The sequence below is a fragment of the Malus domestica genome, chromosome 02 (assembly GCF_042453785.1).
Source record: "Malus domestica chromosome 02, GDT2T_hap1".
Classification (NCBI taxonomy): Eukaryota; Viridiplantae; Streptophyta; class Magnoliopsida; order Rosales; family Rosaceae; genus Malus; species Malus domestica.
The window spans coordinates 1,916,785-1,939,823 of record NC_091662.1 but is presented as its reverse complement, the minus strand read 5'-3'; the positions used below and the strand labels follow the sequence as shown (position 1 = coordinate 1,939,823).

Sequence of the window (23,039 nt, the reverse complement as noted above, 5' to 3'; positions counted from 1 at the left end):
TATGTAAGCTTTTTCGTACAAAGATTAAAGCAAACTACGCATCCATCATTGTGAACCATAAGAAACTGATTCATTCCACACAATAAGCTTCAAATCAAGGTCACGCCCCAGGGGTAATCGTTGGAGCTCAGATGGTTCGGGTATACCATGAAATATCTCGCGACTTGTATCGAAAGAAATGATCACTCTCCTGCCTTCTGGGTCATCAAAAGCGTCATAAACAGATATTTCCTTACCTTGCTCAATTCCCAGCCAAAAACACATTCCCTTGAAGCACATCTGGAACCTGTCAGGCCAAACCAAAGTGCTTATATACAAAAATGGCTTTTAGAAAAGAAAAGTGACAAACAGAAGTGGTTTGTAAAGTGCTTATCCGTTTTACAAAGTGTTTTTTTTTCATAGAGACCAGTTTTATTTATAATATAGCACATAGACTTTGGTGGCTTGTTGGTATAGTAATGTTTACTAGCTAATGGTAGCTAACATATAAGTTAAGGGCTCATCTATTAACGTTATACAAACGGCTTTGATATAACAGCTTTGAAAATTTTATCGCATGCTCTACAATGACCCATCATTAACAACATCAATACTTTCTATCAACTTGAATTTTCGTACATGCACAACACTTCATATGTGAATATTTTATCACAAAATACTTTGATATAATTAAGAGTGGAAATTGCACAATATAATTCATCTTTAATTTTAACAAATCTGATGTGAGATCCTTGTACTCTTCAACATGTATAAGGATGGACTTCTTGCGGATACGGTGACATTTATCTCAATTGGATTTATAGTATTCTTGAGTTGTTTGAGTTTGCTTATTAGGTGAATGTAGCCGACTTTGTTATGCTTAAAAGTGATGATCGTAATTTTAAATAGGTGGTTGTCTGATGTATTTACTCGTTAAATGAACAACCTAAAGATCCTCTTGAAATTACTGTTATTAATTATACCAGGCGTACTGCTTTGCAGGCCTTGAAAACATTTACTTAAGTACTACCAAAATCTTGTGGACGCGGAAGCGATTATCTTTGACAGGGAGGGATATTGAACGATTAGCTGATCAATTTAGCCAGTTGACATTGCAGATGAAATAAGAGGATTGAAAACGAAATGCTAGCAGGACTCACTTCCGCCAAACTCCCCCATTCCTCCATAATTAAGGAATGAAAAATAGGTTGATTACTATATTGCTCTTACATAAATAAATTACGTTCATATAAAGTTATTGGATGTGTATATGTTATATACTTGCCTCAACACGACACAAATTTAAAAGTGCGCTACATATTATTGAAAAATAGGAAAACAGAAAAAGAAAAAGGAAAGTAAGAGAGAGACTGAAGAAAGGACGACTTGGAGACTGAGAGGAAGAAGAGGTCTTTGTTTCTTGCGTCCTCGATTCCATTCGATCTTCCTCAATCCGATTGCTACCCTCGATTTTGTTTGATTGAGGTACGTGCTTCTCTCATCTGATCATCCATCATTGGAATTATCCAAGTACATGGGTTTCCTCGAATTTTGATGCCAGCTTCTGAATCAGTTTCCCATTTTTTTCGTTTAGAATACTTTCATGTTGAGTGAGTTCCTCTCAATCCTTTTCATTTGTATGAGCTGTCGATTCTGTTCAGATTTTTCTTTAAATTGGTTTTGGGTTTGCTGTTGTTTGGTGAGGGAGAAGGAGAGGGATAACACTGGGGACGAGAGCTTGGGTTTATTTGGAATTTCAACTTTTATGCGAGGGCACAATGGGTAACAAAAATGGATTCCTCACCGCCTCAATCCTCCGGAATCCAAATACCATCTAATTGTTAGGAGTCTAATTCCTCCAAATTTCGGAATTGGATTCCAAAATTTGTGTGGGACCACTAAACTTTGATTTCCTTAAATTTGGTAAAGTATTCCGTAATCGGAATTCAATTCCGTTTCCTGATTCTGATTACCCTTACATAAACGGGCCATTAAAGTGATTTTTTTTGTTTGTTAGTTGCAAGTTGAAGAAGGAGATAATATTTTTTTTCAAGTGCAGGTCTCTTTCTCTCTCCTAAAACTTCCAAATTCATTGTATATGAGTGGTGCTGGGATATGAGAGTACTCCACAGCTGCTACCTCACTGTGGCCATCTGTGAGCCAAAGTTTCCAAAGCTGCCGACTACTCGAATTCCTCGAAAATCCTCCACACGGAATTTAGTAACTTCTCTTACCCAAGCTATTTGATTCGGCTCAGCTTTCTTATTTTTGTACCATAATAGTGTATTATTTAGTACGACGTATTCTTGAGCTTCAGGGGTGAAGACACGCGCTATGGCTTCACGAGCCACCTCCACGCGGCATTAGAAGCCAGAGGGTACCAGGTGTTTATTGATGAGGACGATCTACCAAGAGGGGAAGAAATAAAAGAGAAACTGTTTCGTGCAATCGAAGAGTCGAGGATCTCTGTCATTATCTTCTCAAAGATGTATGCGGATTCGAGTTGGTGTCTTGACGAGCTGGTGAAGATCATGGAGTGTAGAGACAAACTGGGGCGACATGTTTTACCAATATTCTATCACGTTGATCCTTCGCATGTCAGGAAGCAGGACGGAGATTTAACCGAAGCATTTCAGAAGCACAAAAAGGACATCCGTGAAGAAAAAGATGACAAGAAACGTGAAGCTAAACAAGAAAGGGTAGCAGTGGAGAGAGGCTCTCACAAAGGCTGCAAATTTGTCTGGCCACCATCATAAAATCGCTAACAATGGGTAATCATTCAGCTGCTTTTCAAGATTTGAGTTGTATTATTCTAATTAACATGCTTAATTAATACACCTTAATCTCTCAAGTTGATCCTTCACATAAGCTGCTAATTTTAGTGATTGACTTAATCTCTGAATTAATTGACATGCTTAATTAACATTTTACATAATCTAAACATTCATTCACATGCTTAATGAATACACCTTAATCTCTCATAAGTAACCTAAACCGTAATTGGAGTTTAATTCATACGCCTAACTTTTATTTATCAATGAATTCTTTTATTCAAGTTCTTTATATATATATATATATATATATATATATATATATATATATATATATATATATATATATATTATATTATATGAAGGGAAGAAGGAAAGAAAATTGTATATGTACTGATATCTCCTACCGAGCCTTCATTGATTTCCACTAATGCTTACGAATTCAATTTTCAGGGGCGAGCAAAGTTCATTAAAAAAATTATTGACGAAACTATTTGTCAATGGCTCACCAGCACTAACAAATTACATGTGGCCAAGCACATAGTTGGAATCAATTCACGCGTTCAAGATATTATCAGTTGTCTTTCAAGTGGTGGATCAAATGATGTTCTTATGGTTGGAATTTGGGGGATGGGTGGATTGGGTAAAACAACAGCTGCCAAAGCCATTTATAACCAAATTCATCCTCAGTTTGAATTCAAAAGTTTCCTTGCCGACGTTCGCGATGCTACAAGTAAACATGATCTGGTTGATGTGCAAAAAAAACTTATTTCTGACATCTTGAAAAAGAAGCCTGAAATAAGCTATGTTGACGAAGGTATAGGTCTGATAAAACAACAATTTCGACATAGAAAGATACTTGTCATCGTGGACAACATTGATAAAGAGGAACAACTGGATGCAATAGTTGGAAGTCATGATTGGTTTGGTCTTGGAAGTAGAATTATTATAACGACACGAGATGAACGTCTACTACTAAATGTGAACAAAAAATTTCAGGCTAAGAAAATGAATGAAGAAGAAGCTCTTGAGCTATTTAGTTGGCATGCCTTTAAAAATAGTTGTCCTGATCAAGGATACCTTGAAGTTTCAGAAAAGGTTGTTTCTTACTGTGGAGGTTTACCACTCTCGCTTGAAGTTTTAGGATCTCTTTTGATTAAAAGATCGTTGGCAGAGTGGGAAAGCCAATTGGAGGAATTGGGAAGATATCCAGATGAAAACATTGTAAATCGACTTAGAATAAGCTTTGACGGGCTATGTCGTTCAGAGAAGGCTATATTTCTTGACATATCTTGTTTCTTTATTGGAGAGGACAAGGACTATGTCGCAAAAAGATTAGATAAATGCGGATTTTCTGCAACAATAGGAATTAGTGTCCTCTGTGAACGATGCCTTATAACTGTTGAGCAGAATAAGTTGAATAAGCATGATTTGCTGCGAGAAATGGCTAGAGTAATCATTTCTGAAAAATCTCTTGGTCACCCTGGAAAATGGAGTAGGTTGTGGAACCGTCAAGAGGCCGCCGAAGTCTTGAGAAATAAATCTGTAAGTACATTCCCAATAAAATTTTGTATAATGCATCCTGCTTGAAAACATATATGTAACCCACGTTTATTGAGGGCAACTTACCTAACGGAAAAGCAAAGTGTCACCAAGTTTATTGAGGGCATACCTGGACGTGTATGCCTTACTTTGGACATGTGGACTTCCTCTCAGAGCGTGGGTTATGTGTTTGTTACTGGGCACTTCATTGATGCTGACTGGAAGTTGCACAGGCGGCTGCTCAATGTGGTGATGCAACCATATCCAGACTCTGATTCTGCTCTTAGTCATGCTGTTGCTGTTTGCCTTCATGATTGGAGTTTGGAAAACAAGTTATTTTCAGTCACTTATGATCAGCCACTGAGTGAGACTGCTCTTGAAAATCTAAGGCCTCTTCTTTCAAATAAGAACCCACTTATCCTCAATGGTCAACTATTGGTTGGGCATTGCATTGCCCGTACTTTGAGCAGCATTGCAAAAGAAGTGTTAGCGGCAGGAAGTGATGTGGTCAAAAAAGTACGGGATAGTGTAAAGTATGTGAAGACATCAGAGTCCCATGAAGAAAAGTTTCTGGAGCTTAAGAGTCAGCTCCAAGTCCCAAGTGAAAGGAGCCTATCAATTGATGACCAGACTAAATGGAACACAACGTATCAAATGCTGGTGGCCTGTTATGAGTTAAAGGAAGTGTTTTCTTGCTTGGATACATCTGATCCTGATTACAAACAAGCCCCGTCAATGGAAGACTGGAAGCAAGTTGAGACTATCTGCACATTTTTGAAACTTATCTTCGATGCAGCCAACATCCTTACCACTACGACTAACCCAACTCCAGTTACTTTCTTCCATGAAGTGTGGAGGATTCAGACAGATCTGACTAAGACGGTTGCAAGTGAGGATCCCTTCATTAGCAGCCTAACTAAGACAATGCAAGAAAGGGTTGAAAAATACTGGAAGAATTGTAGCCTGGCTTTGGCAACAGCGGTAGTTATGGATCCCAGGTTCAAGATGAAGCTTGTTGAGTTCAGTTTCAACAAAGTTTATGGTGAAGAAGCTCCCACGCATATCAAGGTTGTCGATGACGGAATTCATGAGCTCTTTCATGAATATTTGACACTGCCTTTGCCTCTCACACCAACTTATGCAGACGAAGGGAATAACTACGTTAAGACAGAGGATTCCCAAGGTGGAGCTAATCTAACAGACAACGGACTCACGGACTTTGACATGTACATCATGGAGACAACCAGCCAACAGATGAAGTCGGAGCTGGATCAGTATTTGGACGAGTCTCTGCTGCCCCGAGTTCATGACTTTGATGTATTAGGCTGGTGGAAACTGAACAAGATGAAGTACCCGACGCTTTCAAAGATGGCTCGTGACATTTTGTCAATTCCGGTATCTACAGTTCCTTCCGACTGTGTCTTTGATACAACGGTCAAGGAAATGGATCAGTACAGGACTTCCCTACGACCAGAGACGGTGGAAGCCCTCATATGTGCCAAGGACTGGATGCAGTATGGATCAGCCGACGCGTCCACTGCACTTGTCAGAATGGAATATTAGATCGTAGGTCTCTTCCACCGTCACGAGCGATGGACGGGAAGTTGGCCGCCGGGAAGATGTATGATGGTAGGTGTTTGTATCATTTAACCTAGTTTACTTCTACCAGTTGGAGTTTTATCTTTTGTACTATTTTAAGAGGTGGAATGCTTGGACATGAGTTTTTAGCCTTAATTTATGGTAGTCTTAAAATTATGATGATTTACATGAAGTTTGGGATATGGATGGAGCATTATATGCTTTGTTTTCGAGTTATTTTTGCTCGGAAAATACTTGGTTCCTTACATGTAAGGTGATTATTTTTCCTCGCACACAAAATTGATTTTGACGTATGTGCAAAAAAAATAAAATTCAGTTCATAGATTTAACGGGATTTTGGTACGTATCTAACCGTCATTGCCAGTTAAGGAAGAACCTTCTTTACTTCGAAAACCTAATAGTTTGTTTGCTACTTTTAAAATGATTGAAACCATTTTTAGAAAAAATGTTTTTGGATTCTAAAATCATTTGAAGTGCTTCTTGTAAAAAAACACATAACTACATATTTGTTTTATTTTAATAAAAAAGGCTTTCAATCATTTAACAGTACTTTCAAACGAGCCCTAAGCTGTGTGATTTTTTTTTTTTTTTGATCGTTCACAAATTTATAATGTTCAGCCTCACCACTCCATTATTTGTCGGAGAACAAATTTGATTTAGGTAAATAATTATCCCACTCCATGTTATTCATATACTGCTTTCTTGCTTTGATCTTTGATCGAACAAATCAAATAAGAATCATAACACTGCCATGAAGAGAAGTGCAAAACGAAAAACGAGTGTGTGAATATCATTTTTGCTTGCGTCGGTGATTCAATTGGGAGTTTAAGCTCATAATTTTTTGACAAATGGAATTATATTGACGCATGGTTCATATGATCACATAATATGTAATAAATTTATTTAAATATCCTCCCGCTTCTCAACAATGTGAAGAAAACCAAAAACACGTATGCTACACTACACTAAGTGCATATAATACAATTGATTATAAATCTTTTTTCAAGATTTCAACTAATCGTATTATTCCACTTTGTTTACAGACTGTGTTCATGCACTCTAAAAACTGGCGTGCAAGTCAGATGACGTCTTTCATAGTTTGTTTTATTAATTGTTTAGGAGTTTGTTTTATGGAAAAATTAGGATCCAGTCCTTAGTCATCAATTTCATAGACTAAAACCTTATTGGTTTTTAGTTTTTTTATCAAAGTCTTTTGACTTTGTACACCTCAGCATTATACTAATAACACACTTCCATGTTATCTTTTTTATTTTATTTTTTGGCTTTTTAGCCAAAATGGTCACTGAAATTTACATAACACATCACTTTGGTCCTTGAGATTGTCCACCATCCATTATTTTGGTTCTTCCGTTAAAAACTCTGTTAAGTGTTCCGGAGCTCTTGACCGAAAGTTGGGGCAATTTTCAAAGCTTCGTAACTTAATCTTTTCTTAACCAAATTCGACCCAGAATATATCAAAATGAAGATAAGAAAATGTAGAGCAAGTTTATACCATTTAGAAGCCCAATGGTTGCCGGAGATGGCTGGAAAATAGCCTAAAGGTGACTAGTCCGTTGGAAAACTGAAAAACTCGCCGGAAACTGGGTAAACTTTAAATATTCATAACTTCTTCAATACTCAACGAAATCGAGTGATTCAAAACGAAAATCATACTTCTCAATGAGACGAAGAGAATGATACCTTTCTTGATGGCTAATTCTCCGTTGTTTGGCCGGAAAATGGCTCAAAAGTGGCTAACTAGAGACCAAGATAGCCACTTTCGACCCGTTTTCCGACCAAACCACAACGATTTAGCAGTCGAGAAAGGTACCATTCTCTTTATCTCATCGAGAAGTATGATTTTTTTTTTAATCACTTGATTTCGTTGTGTATTGAAGAAGTTATAAACGTTTAAAATTTACCCAGTTTCCGGCGAGTTTTCCAGTTTTCCCTCAGACCAGTCACTTTTCAGGCTGTTTTCCGGCCATCTATGGCAACCATTGGGCTTCCAAACAGGTGTAATCTTGTTCTACACTTTCCTATCTTCATTTTAATATATTATGGGTCGAATTTGATTAATAAACGATTGAGTTACGAAGCTTTGAAAATTGCCTAAACTTTCGGCCAAGAGCTCTTGCACACTTAACGGAGTTTTTAACAGAATGACCAAAATAATGGATGATGGACAATCTCAGGGACCATTCCTATTGATTTTCAATCTCAGGGACCAAAGTGATTTGTTATGCAAAATCTCAGGGACCATTTTGGCTAAAAAACCTTTTCCTTTTTTTTTTTTTTTACAACAAAATTTAATTTATAATTTCTCGCACATAGATTATCCATTCAAAAGGTTGAATAACATTTGTAGCTGAAAATCTCAAAATTCTTTGTATTCAAATTCAACATTATTAAATTGAATATGTATCTCCAAAATTAAATTTTGCCAAAAAAATTTTCGAACTTATTTTTCTCCATGACCATTATATTGCAAAATTCTAACAAATGACCATTATATTGCAAAACCATAACCAATGGCCATTATATTGCTATGAACGCAATTTTAATTTCATTGGGTACATATGATTTTAATGTTGAAATTGTATATGGTTACATTTTTATGAATTACTATAATTGTACATGGGTACATTCTTATGGGAACATTTATCTTTTATCATGACATTTTATCTTATTAATTTGCAACTACTATTTTCATTCAATAAAAAATACAATTCTTTTCATAACTTATTTTCCACATTTTAATCACCAATTTTTCATTGGTTTAAGGTTTTCTAAGGGTGGATTTTGTTGTTTAATCCCATAAACGTTAAATTTCAAATCTTATGGGAATTTATATCCCGTAAAATGTGGTAATTTATTTATTTAATTGCTTTAAATGTTCCGACAAAAAAAATTGCTTTAAAGGATGTCTTACGGGATTTCAAATCTTTGAGCGTATTTTACTCTAGGTTCAGATTTCAAATGACTGATCACCTTTAGGAATTTTTCATATAGATATATAGATAAATTTATGAGGATGACCAATCAATTAGGTTTATTGGAATTAAGATTAAGAATAGTAGACAAACTAGCGAGGATGACCAATATCAGGCTAGTCCTACTTGGTTGACATGATTCTTCTACACTTAACAGGTTTTTATGTGTTAATTTGTATGTCTAACTGTCATATCCCAGCTCGGGCCCCCATCACATCCCAGGCTTGATTCCGCCGCAGCACGATATTGTCCGCTTTGGGTCCCGACCTCGACCTCATGGTTTTGTTTCTGGGAACTCACACGAGAACTTCCCAGTGGATCACCCATCATGGGATTGCTCTCGCAGGAACTCGCTTAACTTCGGAGTTCCGATGGAACCCGAAGCAATGAGCTCCCAAAAGGCCTCGTGCTAGGTAGAGATGAGAATATCTTACATGATCCACTCTCCTGGGCGATGTGGGATGTTACAATACACCCCCTTAGGGGCCTGAAGTCCTCGTCGGCACACTTCCGGCCAAAGATTGGCTCTTATACCAAATTGTCACATTCCGGCCAAGGTCCCCACCACATCATGGGCTTAACTCCGCCGTAGCACGATATTGATTGCTTTGGACCCTGACCACACCCTAGTGGTTTTGTTTCTAAGAACTCACAAGAGAACTTCTCAGTGGGTCACCCATCATGGGATTGCTCTCGCATAAACTCGCTTAACTTCGAAATTCCGATGGAACCCGAAGCCAATGAGCTCCCAAAAGGCATCGACCTAGGTAGAGATGTGAATATAAGGCTTACATGATCCACTCCCCTGGGCGATGTAGGATGTTACACTAACCAATAAGATATAATTATCACGTAGAGATAGTTGATGCCTGACCATAGATTAATTCATACATTAAAAAGAACAACCTTTAACATTGACATGGTAATTGGATAGTAGTTGGCTCTTGGAGATGTAAATAGGATTTTTATTGGAGAATTCATAACCATAGGTTTTCTTGTGTCGTATGTTTATTTTAATTAATTGTCTTTTCTTTTTTCTTGTTAATTTTAGTCTTAATCAATTACTCAATTATTCAATTCAATTTATCCTTTGTTGTTTAATTAAGTCTAGCGTGATTAGTTGGTTAAATTGGTGTTAAAGCAATACATGTGAGATCGACCTTATATTTGCATATCTTACTACAATTGATTCGTGCTCTTACGAATTTAATTTGGTTTAAATTAATCTATTATTTAGGTTAGTTTAAATATACATCAAGTTGTTGGCGTCGTTGCCAGGAATTGCCCCTTAATCTTAATTGTGCTTTACTTAATTTTATTTTTCCGTTTTCCATTTTTGTTTGTGTAGTTCTTTTTTTTTCCTTATTCATTCATTCTTTCTTTCTTTCTATTTTCTGTTTTATTTAAATAAAAAACACGGTAACCTTCTTTTTTGTCCAATTCAGTTTCTAATTGAAGTCCTTTAGTTATTTGGTGTCTTTTTGTTTGTGTTGAACTTCGTGAGTTATTAGGAGTAGTAGTCTTTGGTTTAATTACTCTTTTCAATCAACTAGCTTTCTTTTGTTGTCATTTATTACTACGGTCTGATGATATTCCTTTTCATTTGTAAGTGAGAGGCAAAAATGAAATGTTCCAAATATTCCTGTAAATTCTTGTTCGAATCTCGTAGAAAGCAAATTCGATACTAAATTAAGTTGCTTGGCTGAACTCACCCTCTCCTTAGTGTGAAAATATGTCATCGTGCTAAAAAAAAAAAAAAAGTCCTCTTCTGTTTTTTTTTTCACTATTTTCAATTTTCTTTTTGTAGGCACATGCCTGATGGCTTGGAAACAATGCCAAAGGAACATTGACCTTCTAATTCTCAATTCTAAGAGTTTATACAAGAAGCCACACCCTTGGAACCCAATAAACGTACATGGAAGAAGCTTTTTGCATTGATGGTTCAAGCTAATATACAGTCAGCAAACAACCACTCAACTTTTACAAAAGCTCACTCAAGGGCATCGAATTCCTCCGCAAGGGAAGCAAGCAAATAATCGAGCAATCGCAATTTTGGAAAAACAAGTTGGTCAAATTGAGTGACAAACAATGTATTGAGTGCCATCTCCAGTAAAATCTATATAAGGGTATAAGTACTACATAACCTTTGTAGATGAATTTTCCATATTCATGTGGATATTTCCTATAATTAAGAAGTCAGATGGTTGTTCAATTTTTGTGAAGTTTGTTGCATTTGTGTTTAATCAGTTTAATGCTTCAATTAAATGCTTTCAATCTGATGGAGGAGGTGAGTATATGAGTAAAAATTTTGAGGAGTTTCTAGCAAGCAAGGGCATTTCACACATGGTTTCATGTCCAAACACTCCTCAGCAGAACGGTATTTCTGAAAGGGGACATAGCCATGTAGTGGAAACTGCTATAACTTTACTAACAGAAGCAAACTTGCCACAAATGTTTTGGTATCATGCTTGTTCCTATGCAGTTTTACTAATTAATAGAATGCCATCTAAGAATTTGGAGTTTAAATCTCCATAGCGGCTTTTGTTTGGGAAAGTTCCAGAGATTCATAATTTTAAGGTGTTTGGGACTGCCATTTATCCCTTGATGAGACCATAAGCTGTTAACAGGCTCCAAGCTCGATCTTCGCAGTGTGTATTTCTTGGCTATGCCCTCGGGTATAAAGGAGCAATATGCAATGATTTGAAGAATAGAAGGTTGATTTTGTCAAGACATGTAATACACGATGAAGAAGTGTTTCCATATAAAACTGAACTGTCTCAAGAGTATAATAATTCTGAGCAATCCAAGAGGGTAAGAGATGATATGGTAGTGGTACAAATGCCTATCCCTCCAACAAATAGTCAAGTACCAGTATCAAGTGGTGTTTCCATTCAAGAATTACGAGCAGATTCGTTATTAGAGAATGCCTCTCAGCAGCAAGCTTGGGGTTGTATTGAGCGACTGACACCAAGAAATATTTCTGAAGTGTAATAGCAGTAATCAATTTGAGCAAGATAGGGCCATCACCACATCCGATATATGGGGTCTAAGGGACCTCATATCTTGGGGTCCTGCCCATGCGAACTCCCCAACCCGGTGCAATAGCAGTAGTCGACTCAAAAGGTGCCCATCCCCATGCTCCTGCTCGTGGAATTCTTGGACCTCGCTGGGATTTGCGCCCCCAAACTGGTAGAATAGCGAGTGGCACTGCTGCAGCGGCAGCAACTGGAGGAGCACCATGGAGTGGAGGCACGACAGCAACTGGAGGAGCACCGTGGAGTGGAGGCATGACAGCTGCTGCATCCGCCTGGGGTGATGCACCAGCCGGAGGAGAAGCAGCTGGGGAAGGGTCACGAACTATACCATCGACCAACTCTGGCTGGTCTCTCAGGAAGAGATCATCCCTGTGCCTGTAATGATTGCCTTCCACCACAAAACCCTGAAAAGTTAGAAAACTAAAGTTTCAGTTTCCTCTCAGTTTAACGCAGTGACAATATTCAACTACTTAAAACAAAAAAGAAAACTAAAGTTTACCCATCTCGTCACTTCGCTCTCAAAGCCTGCAATCGAACGCTGGAAAGGCCCTTGAAACACATCTAGCGGAACCTCGGATATGTCCAGATGGAATCCATTTCCATCATGCGCCCAGGTCACGCCTATTGGGTTTCCGTTGAGAAACGCATACAGATATCGGACAAAGTTTTCAGCCATGTTAACTAGCTCACAGATTGAAATTTTAATCAGTTCAGCGTTACTTGGCATTCTGCACTACTGAATTAACAAATGGAAAAAAGAAAAAAAAAAATCCAAAATTTTCCTAACTTTCCCTACATTTTCTCAGCAGCCAAACAGAGCACAAAGATTCTCTGATTACTGATCAATTTCCAAGAAATTAATCACGCAGTTCACTTATAGATCGCTTTATCAAATGCGTATCTATAAAAGGAACGGCTTAAGATAGTAGTAAACATTTTTCTTTTGCTCCCTTTTCTCGGCAGCCAAACAGAGCACAAAAGATTCTCTGGTTACTGCTGAATTACCAAGCACTTAATTACGCAATTCATTCATAGATCGTTTTATCATATGTGTATATAGTAGTAATCGATTTCTTTCGCTCCATTTTCTCGGCAGCCAAACAGACCACTGAGTACTAAATTTCCAAGAAATCAGGTAGTTCAATCGCAGTTCATTTTCCATCGAATCTCACAAACAAAACATCACATGCATGTGCGTACCAACTGTATATCACCTAAATCAAGAACAATTTCACAGAGGATTACCAAAAAAACAACGAACAAGCAGCAATCAATTTTCTTTCGATTTGGAAAATCAACAGTTTGTAAGGTTTTGGAGGTGAGATAAATTACCTGAATTGTTGCAGGCCCCTGAAGCTTTCAACTCCAACTCCAAGGTCTGAAATGGTTTTAGAGAGAGAGAGCGCGAAGCAGAAGTTGCAGTCTGAAATGGTTTGAGAGAGAGAGAGAGGGCGGGAGACGGTTGAATTCATAACAGAATATCACACGTGCGAGACACTCGTGTCGGAAAATGGATTCAGAAGAAAGCAATGGAGGGGATTCCCTGGGGCATTGACCGTTTCAAGGACTTGTGCTCCTTTCTGTCTATTGGGAGATTAATGAGTTTGGGCTACGTGGAGCAATGTGGTTGGTTTAGCGCTGAGTACTACGGTGACGTCGAGGGTCTCACATCCAACTTTTGGGCTACGTGGTGCAACTAATCTGACCAAAATCTTTGTTTACATAGTTAGATTGTTCTACTTTGGCGAAATTACACATTTTTGGTTTAGTTCCTACCTTAGCGAAATTACATATTTAAAGTTACTACTACCAACTCGAATAGAGTTTTTATTTAAAATATTAGTGATCAATGCTAGAAGCCTGAAATTCATTTAGAGAGAGTTCGTTGGAGATGCTCTTACACTTGCAATAGTTATGTCACATTATTTGGATATCAGACATTACTTTAAATGTGATTAATGCAATTTATATAAAAATATATGATCGATTCAGTGTGGTTTTAGTTGGGTTTTAAAGTATGAAAATCGGACTCAAATAAAAAGAAATTGGTTTAGTCTTTCAATTATTTGACTTTTTTATTGATTCAAAATCAAGATTAAGTTCGCTTTTGGTCAGTTTGATTCCCACCCCTAATTTGAGTGTTGGAAAATACATTTACAAGATAGTTCATATGCGGTTGGAACCGGTGTTGGTATTGAAAATTTTAATAACCAACCAAACTCGAAGTAGTATTGCCAGGGATGTAGCTAGAGATCTACATAATTTTTTTTTTTTGGGGGGGGGGTCTTCAAACAATAAAGTCACAAATTATAAAATTCAAAAATGTACTAAACAAAATACTTATATACTAATCCATAAAGTTTGTCATACAACATTTTACAATAACCCTTGTTGTGTTTTCATGTTTAAAACCGTTGCATGACAACTTCATTACCAATACCATAAAAAATCTCTCTCTATAAAAGTAATGGAGTTTCCATTGACCAAAAAACTGAAGCAAGACTTGTTTGCATCATCCTGCTTTTATCTGTGCACAAACATGAACATCCTGAGAATGTTGTTTGGGTTTGAGGTCACAATGGTTTGTGTTTGTTTATCTGTATATCATCCCTGCATTGATAAATACTGAGATTTTCTGCTTTTCTCGGTAAACTGCTGTTATTACTTAAACTTCAAATCACACATGTGGTCACAGACAGATAGGAGACCGCGGAGCAAAAACGAAACAAGAAAAAAAATACAACACAGAAAGAAACTAGTTGCCATTGCTGAACAACATATATCAGTTTTACTAAATAAATCGGTACTTTTGTTCTTCCTATGTCCTAGCTCGCGGCTAATTCCTCTCCGCGGGCTAGCCGATTAGCACGCTGCTGTGGTAGTCTAGGAACGGGTGTCGGCCACCACGGCAGCACATACGGGAAGAAGTATATGCTCGTAACAATTGCACTATTTTCAGCTATCGTTGACCACTCCCTTGTATGAATGTTGCACATTACAATATCTTGATTCACACGCAGATACCAAACATCCTTGTTATTTGGGTCCACACTTGCCAATGTAAGTGGATATGCATCATCGTGGTACATTTCGGGGTCCAAGGAACAAACCCTGTGTTCACTCAAACATAATTTCCCATCTCCTTGATTATCTTCTTCTTTCAACTCCCAAACGTACAAACTTCTCCCGACAATGTCCAGCTCATACATATGCAGACGCCCTCCACACTGATCACCTAGGCACTGAATGGAGTGTTCATCCATAGGCTTATCGAATACAATGAAACGACATTCACCGTCAACACCGCCGTCTTTACTAGTGACAGTGATGTTATCGTCGTTGAACAGATCCAACCCGAGAACCAGAAGACGGCCCTTAACGTAATTCGACCAATACAACCTTCTGTTGCAAGCAAAGCCGAAGCGATCAAACATAACATGATGGAGTTTTCTCGGGCATGATATTAATGACTCTCGCCATTCTCCCGTCTCAGAAGAGAATACCTCTATTAAAAACTTATCGGAGGTAAGTTCCTCATCACTAGGAGGAAGAATTCTAACAACCTTGCACCTGTACTGAGCATTAAGCCGCACGACATGTCGTCCTTCTGTATCGCCTTCCTCGTAGTTATAGTAGGGCATATCGCAGACGAATCCCACGTGTGCTATCTTGTTGCTTCGGGTAGGGGCTGGAGGAAGCGCAACCCAGCTCAAGGTGTGCGGATTGCATATGTAGTACGAACGAGCGAAATATTTGTGGTCGCGGCACAAAACCAAATCATTATACGTCCCTGCCACAAACGGACCTTCTTTCAATCCGTGGAAACTCTTGAGTCTTTCAAACATCGGAGTTAGCACCTTTGACGACGACGATGATGGCGATGGTGTCAGTCTCGAAAGTAAATCTTCTCCTTCCACGCTTATCAGAGTGCGTATGATCGGCGTTTGCTTGTCAATTTGGAGACCTAGAAAGCGGCCGATGAAATAAGATTCCGAGATGAGAGTGTGCCAACGCTTGGACACGCACTTGCATTGAAAAACGAATCTACTGCTTGGAAGCCGAGAAATTATTTCCGCCAACAAAGCATCGGGGAGATCAGCAATATGAGTAGCACTCATCACTTCTGATGATGTTGATGTTTTTGATAGTTTTGAGTGGACATATTCAGAGACCGGGGCTCCAACGGACGACTGGGATCTACGTCTATTTTCCATGGCGGCACAAATATAATTAAATCCACTACGACCTTCCTCCTGTCTCTACGTTATGTTATATAGTGTTTCAAAGATGTATTTTACATGAAGAGGGAGAGTTCGGCTAAACCATATAATGGACAACCTAAATTAGTTGTACTTCACCTTTCTTACTCTCCAAATGAAGATGTGGTCATCTGCCATTTGATGCTAATACGACGGTAACGGTAGATTTGTTGTTTGTATTTTTTCTCCACCGTTGAATTAAATCCAACAGTGAGTAACTACGGGACTCTTTGATATATATACAAAGCCTTTTCAGATAAATCAAAAGCTCTTTTAACCAAGTTTGGCAAAAACAGTTGAACTTATAAGTGCTTTCAGAGGAAGCAATTGCAAGTGGATTTCCAATAAGCGCTTAAACTTTTACTTTAGCAAAATTTCAACCTTCTTATTCATAAAAGTACTTGTGAGAAAATCACTTGCAACGTGCCAATTTACATATTCTAAACCTTATGCACTAGATTTTGTTAAAACAGACACCAAAGAATCCGGTCTCTCATAGGTTTAGGATTCCTATTATGATTCTGTGATTGTATACCTATATGACAAGTATTGTTGTCTTGCACCTTAACATATCTGTATATATAACACTCTTGTGAGATTAATACGATTATTAAATTCACAATTCTATAGATTTAGGGGGTGTAGTCAACTTAGGTTTCGAAATGATTTTAATATATTTTGATAAGGGATGAATTTCGTAGGATTATGTAGACTTCTACAAATCCATATGGATTTTGGAAGATTTTGGAAGATTTGAGAAGATTCATGTAACACGTTTCTATGTATTTTGATAGATTTTACAATGTTAAATCTTGACCGTCAAATAAATCAAATGATGATAAATGTACCTACGTCATAAATCTAAAAAACAAAGCTGCTTTTTGTTCATGCTCTGGAGCTACCTTTCACGTTTTCTAATTTGTCAATTAAAAGTATCAATTACTTTCTATACATTAATCAATTTCATTACTCTATTGAATTGTAACAACTCATATTAGTCCAATCTAATATTTTTTTATTTAGTTCGTACTTCATTTAGGAATACAACAATGTAAAGTTACTAATACCAACACGAAAAGAGTTTTTATTTAAAATATGGGAATTGTTATTGGCATTCCACATTTCTCATTCAGCACTTCAAACTTTCTATATCTGAAAAAAAAAATACACTTATGAGGAGTGTAAAATGAGATCTTTGGTATGCAAATAACAGTTCTCTAAAATATTATTAAAATATTAGCAATTAATACTATAAGCTTTATTTAGGATATCTGAAAAATCCATGTCTAAGGAGGTCACTATATAGTGTGATTGGAGATGATTTTTTCAAATTCCTCTATAAAGTTTAGCTAGAACTCATTTAGAGAGTTCATTGGAGATGCTCTTACAATTACAATAATTATGTCACACCATTTGGATATCAAACATTACTTTAAATGTGATTAATGCAATTTATTTTAAAATATATGATAGATTCAGTGTGGTTTTAGTCAGTTTTAAAAGTATGAAAATCGGACCAAACTAAAAGGAAATCGGTTCAAATTTTAAATTATTTGACTTTTTTTATTGGTCAAAGTCAAACTAAACCAAAATTAATTGATTAATTTTCGTTTTGGTAAATTTGATGCCCACCCCTAATTTGTGTGTTGGAAAAAAACATTTACAAGATTGTTCATATGAGGTTAGAACCAGTGTTGGTATTGAAAATTTTGACTAGTACGAGATATTTTGATATTGTAATTTTCAAGTCCTGATCATCCCTAAACCAAATGGTTTCGGTTTGGTACAATACCATTTTGGTGTATTCATACCATAGCCTCTTCGAAGTGAAAATAACTTATATGGAACGAGTTTACCACTACGTGATGTCTTTTGTCCAATAAAGCATTGCTATATGCAATTTTTTTCTGCACATGACAGTAGGGGTGGGCATTCTCATGGGTCACCCAACCGACCCATCCGTAATTCTCTAGGTTGGGTTTTGTCTTTAAAGTTTTGATTTTCGGGTCATAACCCGCCCACCCGTGTGAAACAAGCGTAATTAGAAGTCTGCACAGTGCTTCCATGATTTTTGTTGCTCAATTCATTGATTATCAAATCAAATCCATCTCTTGCTCCCTATTAGCGCCAGCAAAAGGGCCAAATTTAGATTAATCTTACATGCGAATAATTTTTTTCACAAATGGAATAATATTGATGCATTTATTCATTAGTGTTACAAGACTGGTTCATATGATCATATAATATATAATAAATTTATTTAAATATCCTCCCTTCTCCCAACAATGTGAAGAAAACCAAAAACACGTATGTTACACTAAGTGTCTTAATACAATTGATTGTAAATCTTTTTTCAAGTTTTCAACCAATCGTATTATTCCACTTTGTATAACGGGTCATGTTCCTGCACTCTAAAAATTCTCTCCAACAATTGCAGAACTCAATCAACACCGCACATAACAATTTTCATCTAACGGTCTAATTTCCTTCTAATAATTCAATCTCAACGACATGAACTTTCTGACCGTCCTCAGGCAAATGATCCAATCTCAAAATTACCAACCCAGACGACGAGTCGTACTCAAAATCCACCACATTAGACCCGACCCGACACTTCCTGGGCTTAGCAGAAGAGTAAGCGCCAAATTTGCCGCAGCCCTTAACCTCCAATCGGACGACGCCGTTCTGTTCATATCCCAACCCTTCAATTGCTCCGCCTGCATTGTACATCTCCACCAGTCCAATTGGCGCGAAACTCAATCTGCCGCCCAAAACCCTGATCGGAGTCACCGTGAAAACCTCGTGCTCCAGCACTTTGAGCGAAATCGGCATCGACACATTGTAAGGAAGGGTCACCAGCTCTCCCGTCCGGTGACTGTACACGGCGCAGTCGCCTTTCCAGTCGTTGTCCACGGCGGCCTCCGCAATCAGGTGGACGTCGCGGCCGCGAATCAGACCCGTGATGGCCTCGGATTTGGTTTCGTGGAACGTGTTCTTCCGTTCCGCGGTGCTCCACGCTGCGCCTTGGCAGTTGTAGACGCCGAGGACTCCGGTGTACTTGTTCATGTTCCATATCTTCAGCAAGCTCACGCCGTCGCGGGCCGGGTCAGAGAACAGGCAGTCTTTCGTCGGGCGTCCAGGCAATCGGGCCCGAAGCACTGACCCGTCCGGCAACACCAGCTTCCTCAGCAGCTCGAAATTGTGCTTCCCAGGCGCGTCACTGTAAAAACCAATTATTAATTACTAATTACAAAACAAATTAACGTACAAAATTCGATATTAGAAGAGATAAATCTCTAATTACCTGACATAGATGGGCCCACCACTGACGGCCCTGGCGGAAGCGTGGTACTCAGCCGCCGGATGGAGCGACTGGAACATGTCCCAGTCTGGCAGCATAAACTCGCCGAGAAACACGCTGTTGTAAGCAACCGCCGCAATGTGGATCGTGTGCGACACCGGGTCGCGGGGGTAGAAATCGTCGGACGCCCTCACGACGGCGGTCTGTTTGGAGCAGTAGAGCGCGTCAGTATTGTGGCTCATGCACGCGATGCAGCCGTTGTCCGGGAAATTCCTCGCCACTGAGGCGTCCAGCGCCTGGTGGTACTTCTGGGTCAACTCGACCCGACCGCCTAGCCCGGCTCCGAGAGTTTCCAGTATGCACTGCACGTCCACCTTAACGCCGTCAATACCCGCAGAGCTCAAGTAGCTGTGCAATTCGTTGTAGAATTTGTACACGCCCTTCGGATCCACCAGCCCCAACCCTCGCACCGCCATCGCGTCCGTCTTCCACGTCGGCTCGTTGGCCACAACACCGCTGGAAACGTTCGGGTACTTCATCAAGGATCCGAATTCCTCCATCTCTTTGATTCCGGGTCTGACCCCGCCCCAGTAGCCAGTAATCGCGTGCCACACGTACACATACTTCAACCCGTGCTTTTGTTTCGCGATGCTGACGATGTTCTTAATCCCCACTGTCGGATCGTCCTTCTTCTGAAACTTTGAATTTTCTTTGATCCCAGTCAGCCTTAGCGGCTCCTGCTTTTCAACGCCGTCGTCGCCGCCGACGGACTGCCACCCATCGTCGATGATAACGAACTTCGGAGGTGTTCCACCGGCGGCTAAAGACTCGAGCCCGGCCTCCACGTCCTCCTGAGTCACGTCCCGGTAAAACGCGTCCCAGGTGCACCACCCGAAATAGTCAACGAATCCGGGGAGTTTCTTCTCGTGACGTTGACGAAACGTCTGAAGGTGAACTTTGACGGACCTGATCGCTTCCGTTATCGTACCGAACGGGTCCGTCCCGGCATGGACGTGCAGTGCGTGGGAAAACGACGACGCTTTGGTGTCGGCGTCGCCGCTCTCCAAACAGAGCTCGAGCTCGTCGCTCGCGTTGCCCTGCAGGCAACCGCGGAACGAGCCTTCGATGAGAGGGAGGAACACGGTGTAGACGATCTGGTTCTCTTCGTCTCCGCCGTCCGATTCCAGGTGGGACCCGTGCTTGGTCTCGAGCAATAGGAATTGAGTCTCAAGAGGTATGTCCCTTCCCTGATCCCCCATCTTCTGGGCCATCCACCACAGCTTGAACCGGAAGCACGCCATGAACCGGACTCCGGTAAGCGTCCCTAACGAAACCACGTGCCGGCTTTTCTCCTCCGAGAAATTCGCGCCGAGGAAGACCCCGTCGACCGGACCGGAAGACGAACCGGACGTGGCCACTACATTGTCCGGCAATCCCGTCAGAATCGTCCGGTCCTTCACGATCAGCTTCCGTTCCGAGATTCGAACCGCCGGTTTGATCGTCATCTCTCTTTCTTCTCTCTACAATTTCACAGAAAACGGATTCAAAATCTCCACTTCGAATTAAATCGAACACTGCAAGCACTAATAAGCCAATTAATCACCTGAAAAGCCAAAAACGAAGACGCCCGATTCCGAGAAAATCTGGAAATTCCACAACCCGAACAGTAAAACAAAAAAGCAATCAGCTTTGTCAGTAAAGATCTTCAAGCTAATTATTTTCTCGGAAACCAAACACTAATTGTTTTCTCAGAAAACAAACAGATTGAAGACAGAGAAAGAAGAGAATAGTACCAGAAGTAGTAGCAGGACGAGAAATTACAGAGCGCCTGAGAAAGTACAAGTTGTTTGGGTTCGGAAGATTGAATCTTGTAGTAGGAGAATGCTTGGGATAATTTGATTTGGGTAAATTATGCTTGGGATAATTTGATTTGGGTAAATGAATAATGGGGCTGGTATTTATAATACGAGATAGAGAACTGCTACACGAATTTGACACCATTGCTTGAGAGCTTCGACCTCTCTCGCTCTGAGATTAATCTACTAGTTTATTCTTCTAAGCCCCCAACTTCTCTAACAGCTTATCCATACAACGGCGACGGGATGTCGTATTAGTTGGACCGTTGAAATCGATGATAGGTAGCCACGTCGGATCCACGTCCTACCAATCGAGAGAGATTTTTCAATGCGACCGGTATACAGGTGGTACATCACGTGTTATTATACACCTATCGAGATATGTGTGTTAAAAAGTTAATAACTTAAAAAATAAATTTTTTTTATTTCTATGAAAATATGTGATGTACCATTTGTATTCCCGTTATAAAGAAAAATTTCTCGTATCAATCCTATTACTCGGATTCCAACGCGACAACAGTTGGCTCCCATATCCAAATTCACCGGAGGGATTTTTATATCTACGTGGTATTTGACTAATAATATTTTTGCTGAAGCCGTATTTATGGACAACGCGGTAATGTCACAAAATGTACGTACAAATTTACAAGTAATTATTGTGTAACTTTGTATTACAGTACAGAGTATAATCTTTTTAGAGATTGTAATATGTGTCTTTTTTTTTTTTTTTATAGAAAAACTAATGAAAATGATTAGAAAACTTTGAGTTTTAACTATAAGAATAAAATAAAAGGTAAAGTGAATAGTACCATCTTTTTAGAAATTGTAATATGTGCTTTTTTTTTATAAGAAAAACTAATGAAAATGGTTTGAAAACTTTGAGTTTTAACGATAAAGATAAAATAAAAGGTAAAGTGAATAGTATCATGATTGACTTTTTAGTGTAAAAATATGATTTTTCGTTAAAATAAACCGTACCGAAAGTTTTTCGTTAAAGTTCTTTTTTTTATATATATTATTTATCAGTTATGATATGAGTGAATGGCATCTAGTTGTTTAGGTACGCGATAATCGATCTCTTTAGTAATAATTCATTATACACGGTTGAAATTGACTACTGCCTATTCAACGTAAGACTACCTCGCCTATTCATTTATCGTATATTAATAAGCCGAGTATAGGTTCAAAATGAAAATGATACTCATAACCTGTTTTTGATATGTAAACATAGTATTAATATTTAAGTTATAAATTTTATCATTCACTCGCATAATACTTATGCATTACCATATCACGTAATAGAGTACCATCCAATAATTTTTTTCAAAAGCATGGTTTGGGTCGATTCAAATTAGTAAAGGATTCATGGAATATTATTGGGGAATCAGTAAAAATAACATGCGCTACGCGTAATTTTTTTTTTGGAAAGAAAGCATGCAAATTGACATTTCATCAAGCCTTGATAGGCTATAAGTTATTTACCAAGTCATATTGCACACTTGTTGACATATGTCAATAACTTCCACACTTGTCGACATATGTCAATAACTTTCGAATAAGCATATCCATAGATGTCAATAGTTTTTAGCAAGCAAGCTAAGTGAACCTATCGACAAATTCTCATAGCAATGCATACAAAGACATTTAGCTAGCAACTATCCTATTGAGTAGCTATAGAAGTAATTCGTCTAGCAGTCGAAAGAC

The 23,039-nt window shown here is 38.7% G+C and overlaps 5 protein-coding genes across 6 annotated transcripts; 3 read left to right on the top strand and 2 right to left on the bottom strand.

Moving 5' to 3' along the window:
* Window positions 1–984: 984 nt before the first annotated feature.
* Window positions 985–4,390, top strand: LOC139187619 (disease resistance protein RUN1-like). Its single transcript, XM_070805521.1, has 4 exons — window positions 985–1,186; window positions 1,314–1,464; window positions 2,039–2,750; window positions 3,204–4,390. Exon 4 carries the CDS (start codon window positions 3,363–3,365, stop codon window positions 4,338–4,340), a length of 978 nt encoding a protein of 325 aa, XP_070661622.1. The 5' UTR covers window positions 985–1,186; window positions 1,314–1,464; window positions 2,039–2,750; window positions 3,204–3,362; the 3' UTR covers window positions 4,341–4,390.
* On the top strand, window positions 1,758–2,735 carry LOC114822585 (disease resistance protein RPV1-like). Its single transcript, XM_029097224.2, has 3 exons — window positions 1,758–1,761; window positions 1,909–1,975; window positions 2,297–2,735. Exons 1-3 carry the CDS (start codon window positions 1,758–1,760, stop codon window positions 2,733–2,735), a joined length of 510 nt encoding a protein of 169 aa, XP_028953057.2.
* On the top strand, window positions 4,314–6,063 carry LOC108169405 (zinc finger BED domain-containing protein DAYSLEEPER-like). The gene has a single exon (XM_017322714.3). It carries the CDS (start codon window positions 4,449–4,451, stop codon window positions 5,853–5,855), a length of 1,407 nt encoding a protein of 468 aa, XP_017178203.2. The 5' UTR covers window positions 4,314–4,448; the 3' UTR covers window positions 5,856–6,063.
* An 8,681-nt stretch (window positions 6,064–14,744) lies between these two features.
* LOC114822582 (uncharacterized) lies at window positions 14,745–16,133 on the bottom strand. The gene has a single exon (XM_029097220.2). It carries the CDS (start codon window positions 16,131–16,133, stop codon window positions 14,745–14,747), a length of 1,389 nt encoding a protein of 462 aa, XP_028953053.2.
* A 2,107-nt stretch (window positions 16,134–18,240) lies between these two features.
* Window positions 18,241–21,864, bottom strand: LOC103401588 (probable galactinol--sucrose galactosyltransferase 6). Of its 2 annotated transcripts, none has more exons than XM_070805498.1 (4): window positions 21,273–21,864; window positions 21,083–21,122; window positions 19,483–20,999; window positions 18,241–19,398 (listed from the first exon to the last, which is right to left on the bottom strand). In XM_070805498.1, exons 3-4 carry the CDS (start codon window positions 20,982–20,984, stop codon window positions 18,657–18,659), a joined length of 2,244 nt encoding a protein of 747 aa, XP_070661599.1. In that variant the 5' UTR covers window positions 20,985–20,999; window positions 21,083–21,122; window positions 21,273–21,864; the 3' UTR covers window positions 18,241–18,656. The 2 variants fall into 2 exon arrangements, with proteins under 2 accessions (XP_070661599.1, XP_070661598.1); XM_070805497.1 differs by having other exon boundaries at window positions 21,083–21,139; window positions 21,274–21,533.
* Between the last annotated feature and the right edge of the window lie 1,175 nt (window positions 21,865–23,039).

What these genes read in the sequence shown, in the direction of transcription:
- LOC114822585 (XM_029097224.2), top strand. An exon ending in TACATAAACGGGCCATTAAA is followed by an intron (nt 1,976 to 2,296) that starts GTGATTTTTTTT and finishes CTTGAGCTTCAG; the next exon opens with GGGTGAAGACACGCGCTATG.
- LOC139187619 (XM_070805521.1), top strand. Translation starts at nt 3,363, where the DNA reads ATGGTTGGAATTTGGGGGATGGGTGGATTGGGTAAAACAACAGCTGCC.
- LOC108169405 (XM_017322714.3), top strand. Translation starts at nt 4,449, where the DNA reads ATGTGGACTTCCTCTCAGAGCGTGGGTTATGTGTTTGTTACTGGGCAC.
- LOC114822582 (XM_029097220.2), bottom strand. Translation starts at nt 16,133, where the DNA reads ATGGAAAATAGACGTAGATCCCAGTCGTCCGTTGGAGCCCCGGTCTCT.
- LOC103401588 (XM_070805497.1), bottom strand. Translation starts at nt 21,480, where the DNA reads ATGGTGTCAAATTCGTGTAGCAGTTCTCTATCTCGTATTATAAATACC. An exon ending in CTCGTCCTGCTACTACTTCT is followed by an intron (nt 21,140 to 21,273) that starts GGTACTATTCTC and finishes TTTTACTGTTCG; the next exon opens with GGTTGTGGAATTTCCAGATT. An exon ending in GGTGGGCCCATCTATGTCAG is followed by an intron (nt 19,399 to 19,482) that starts GTAATTAGAGAT and finishes TGGTTTTTACAG; the next exon opens with TGACGCGCCTGGGAAGCACA.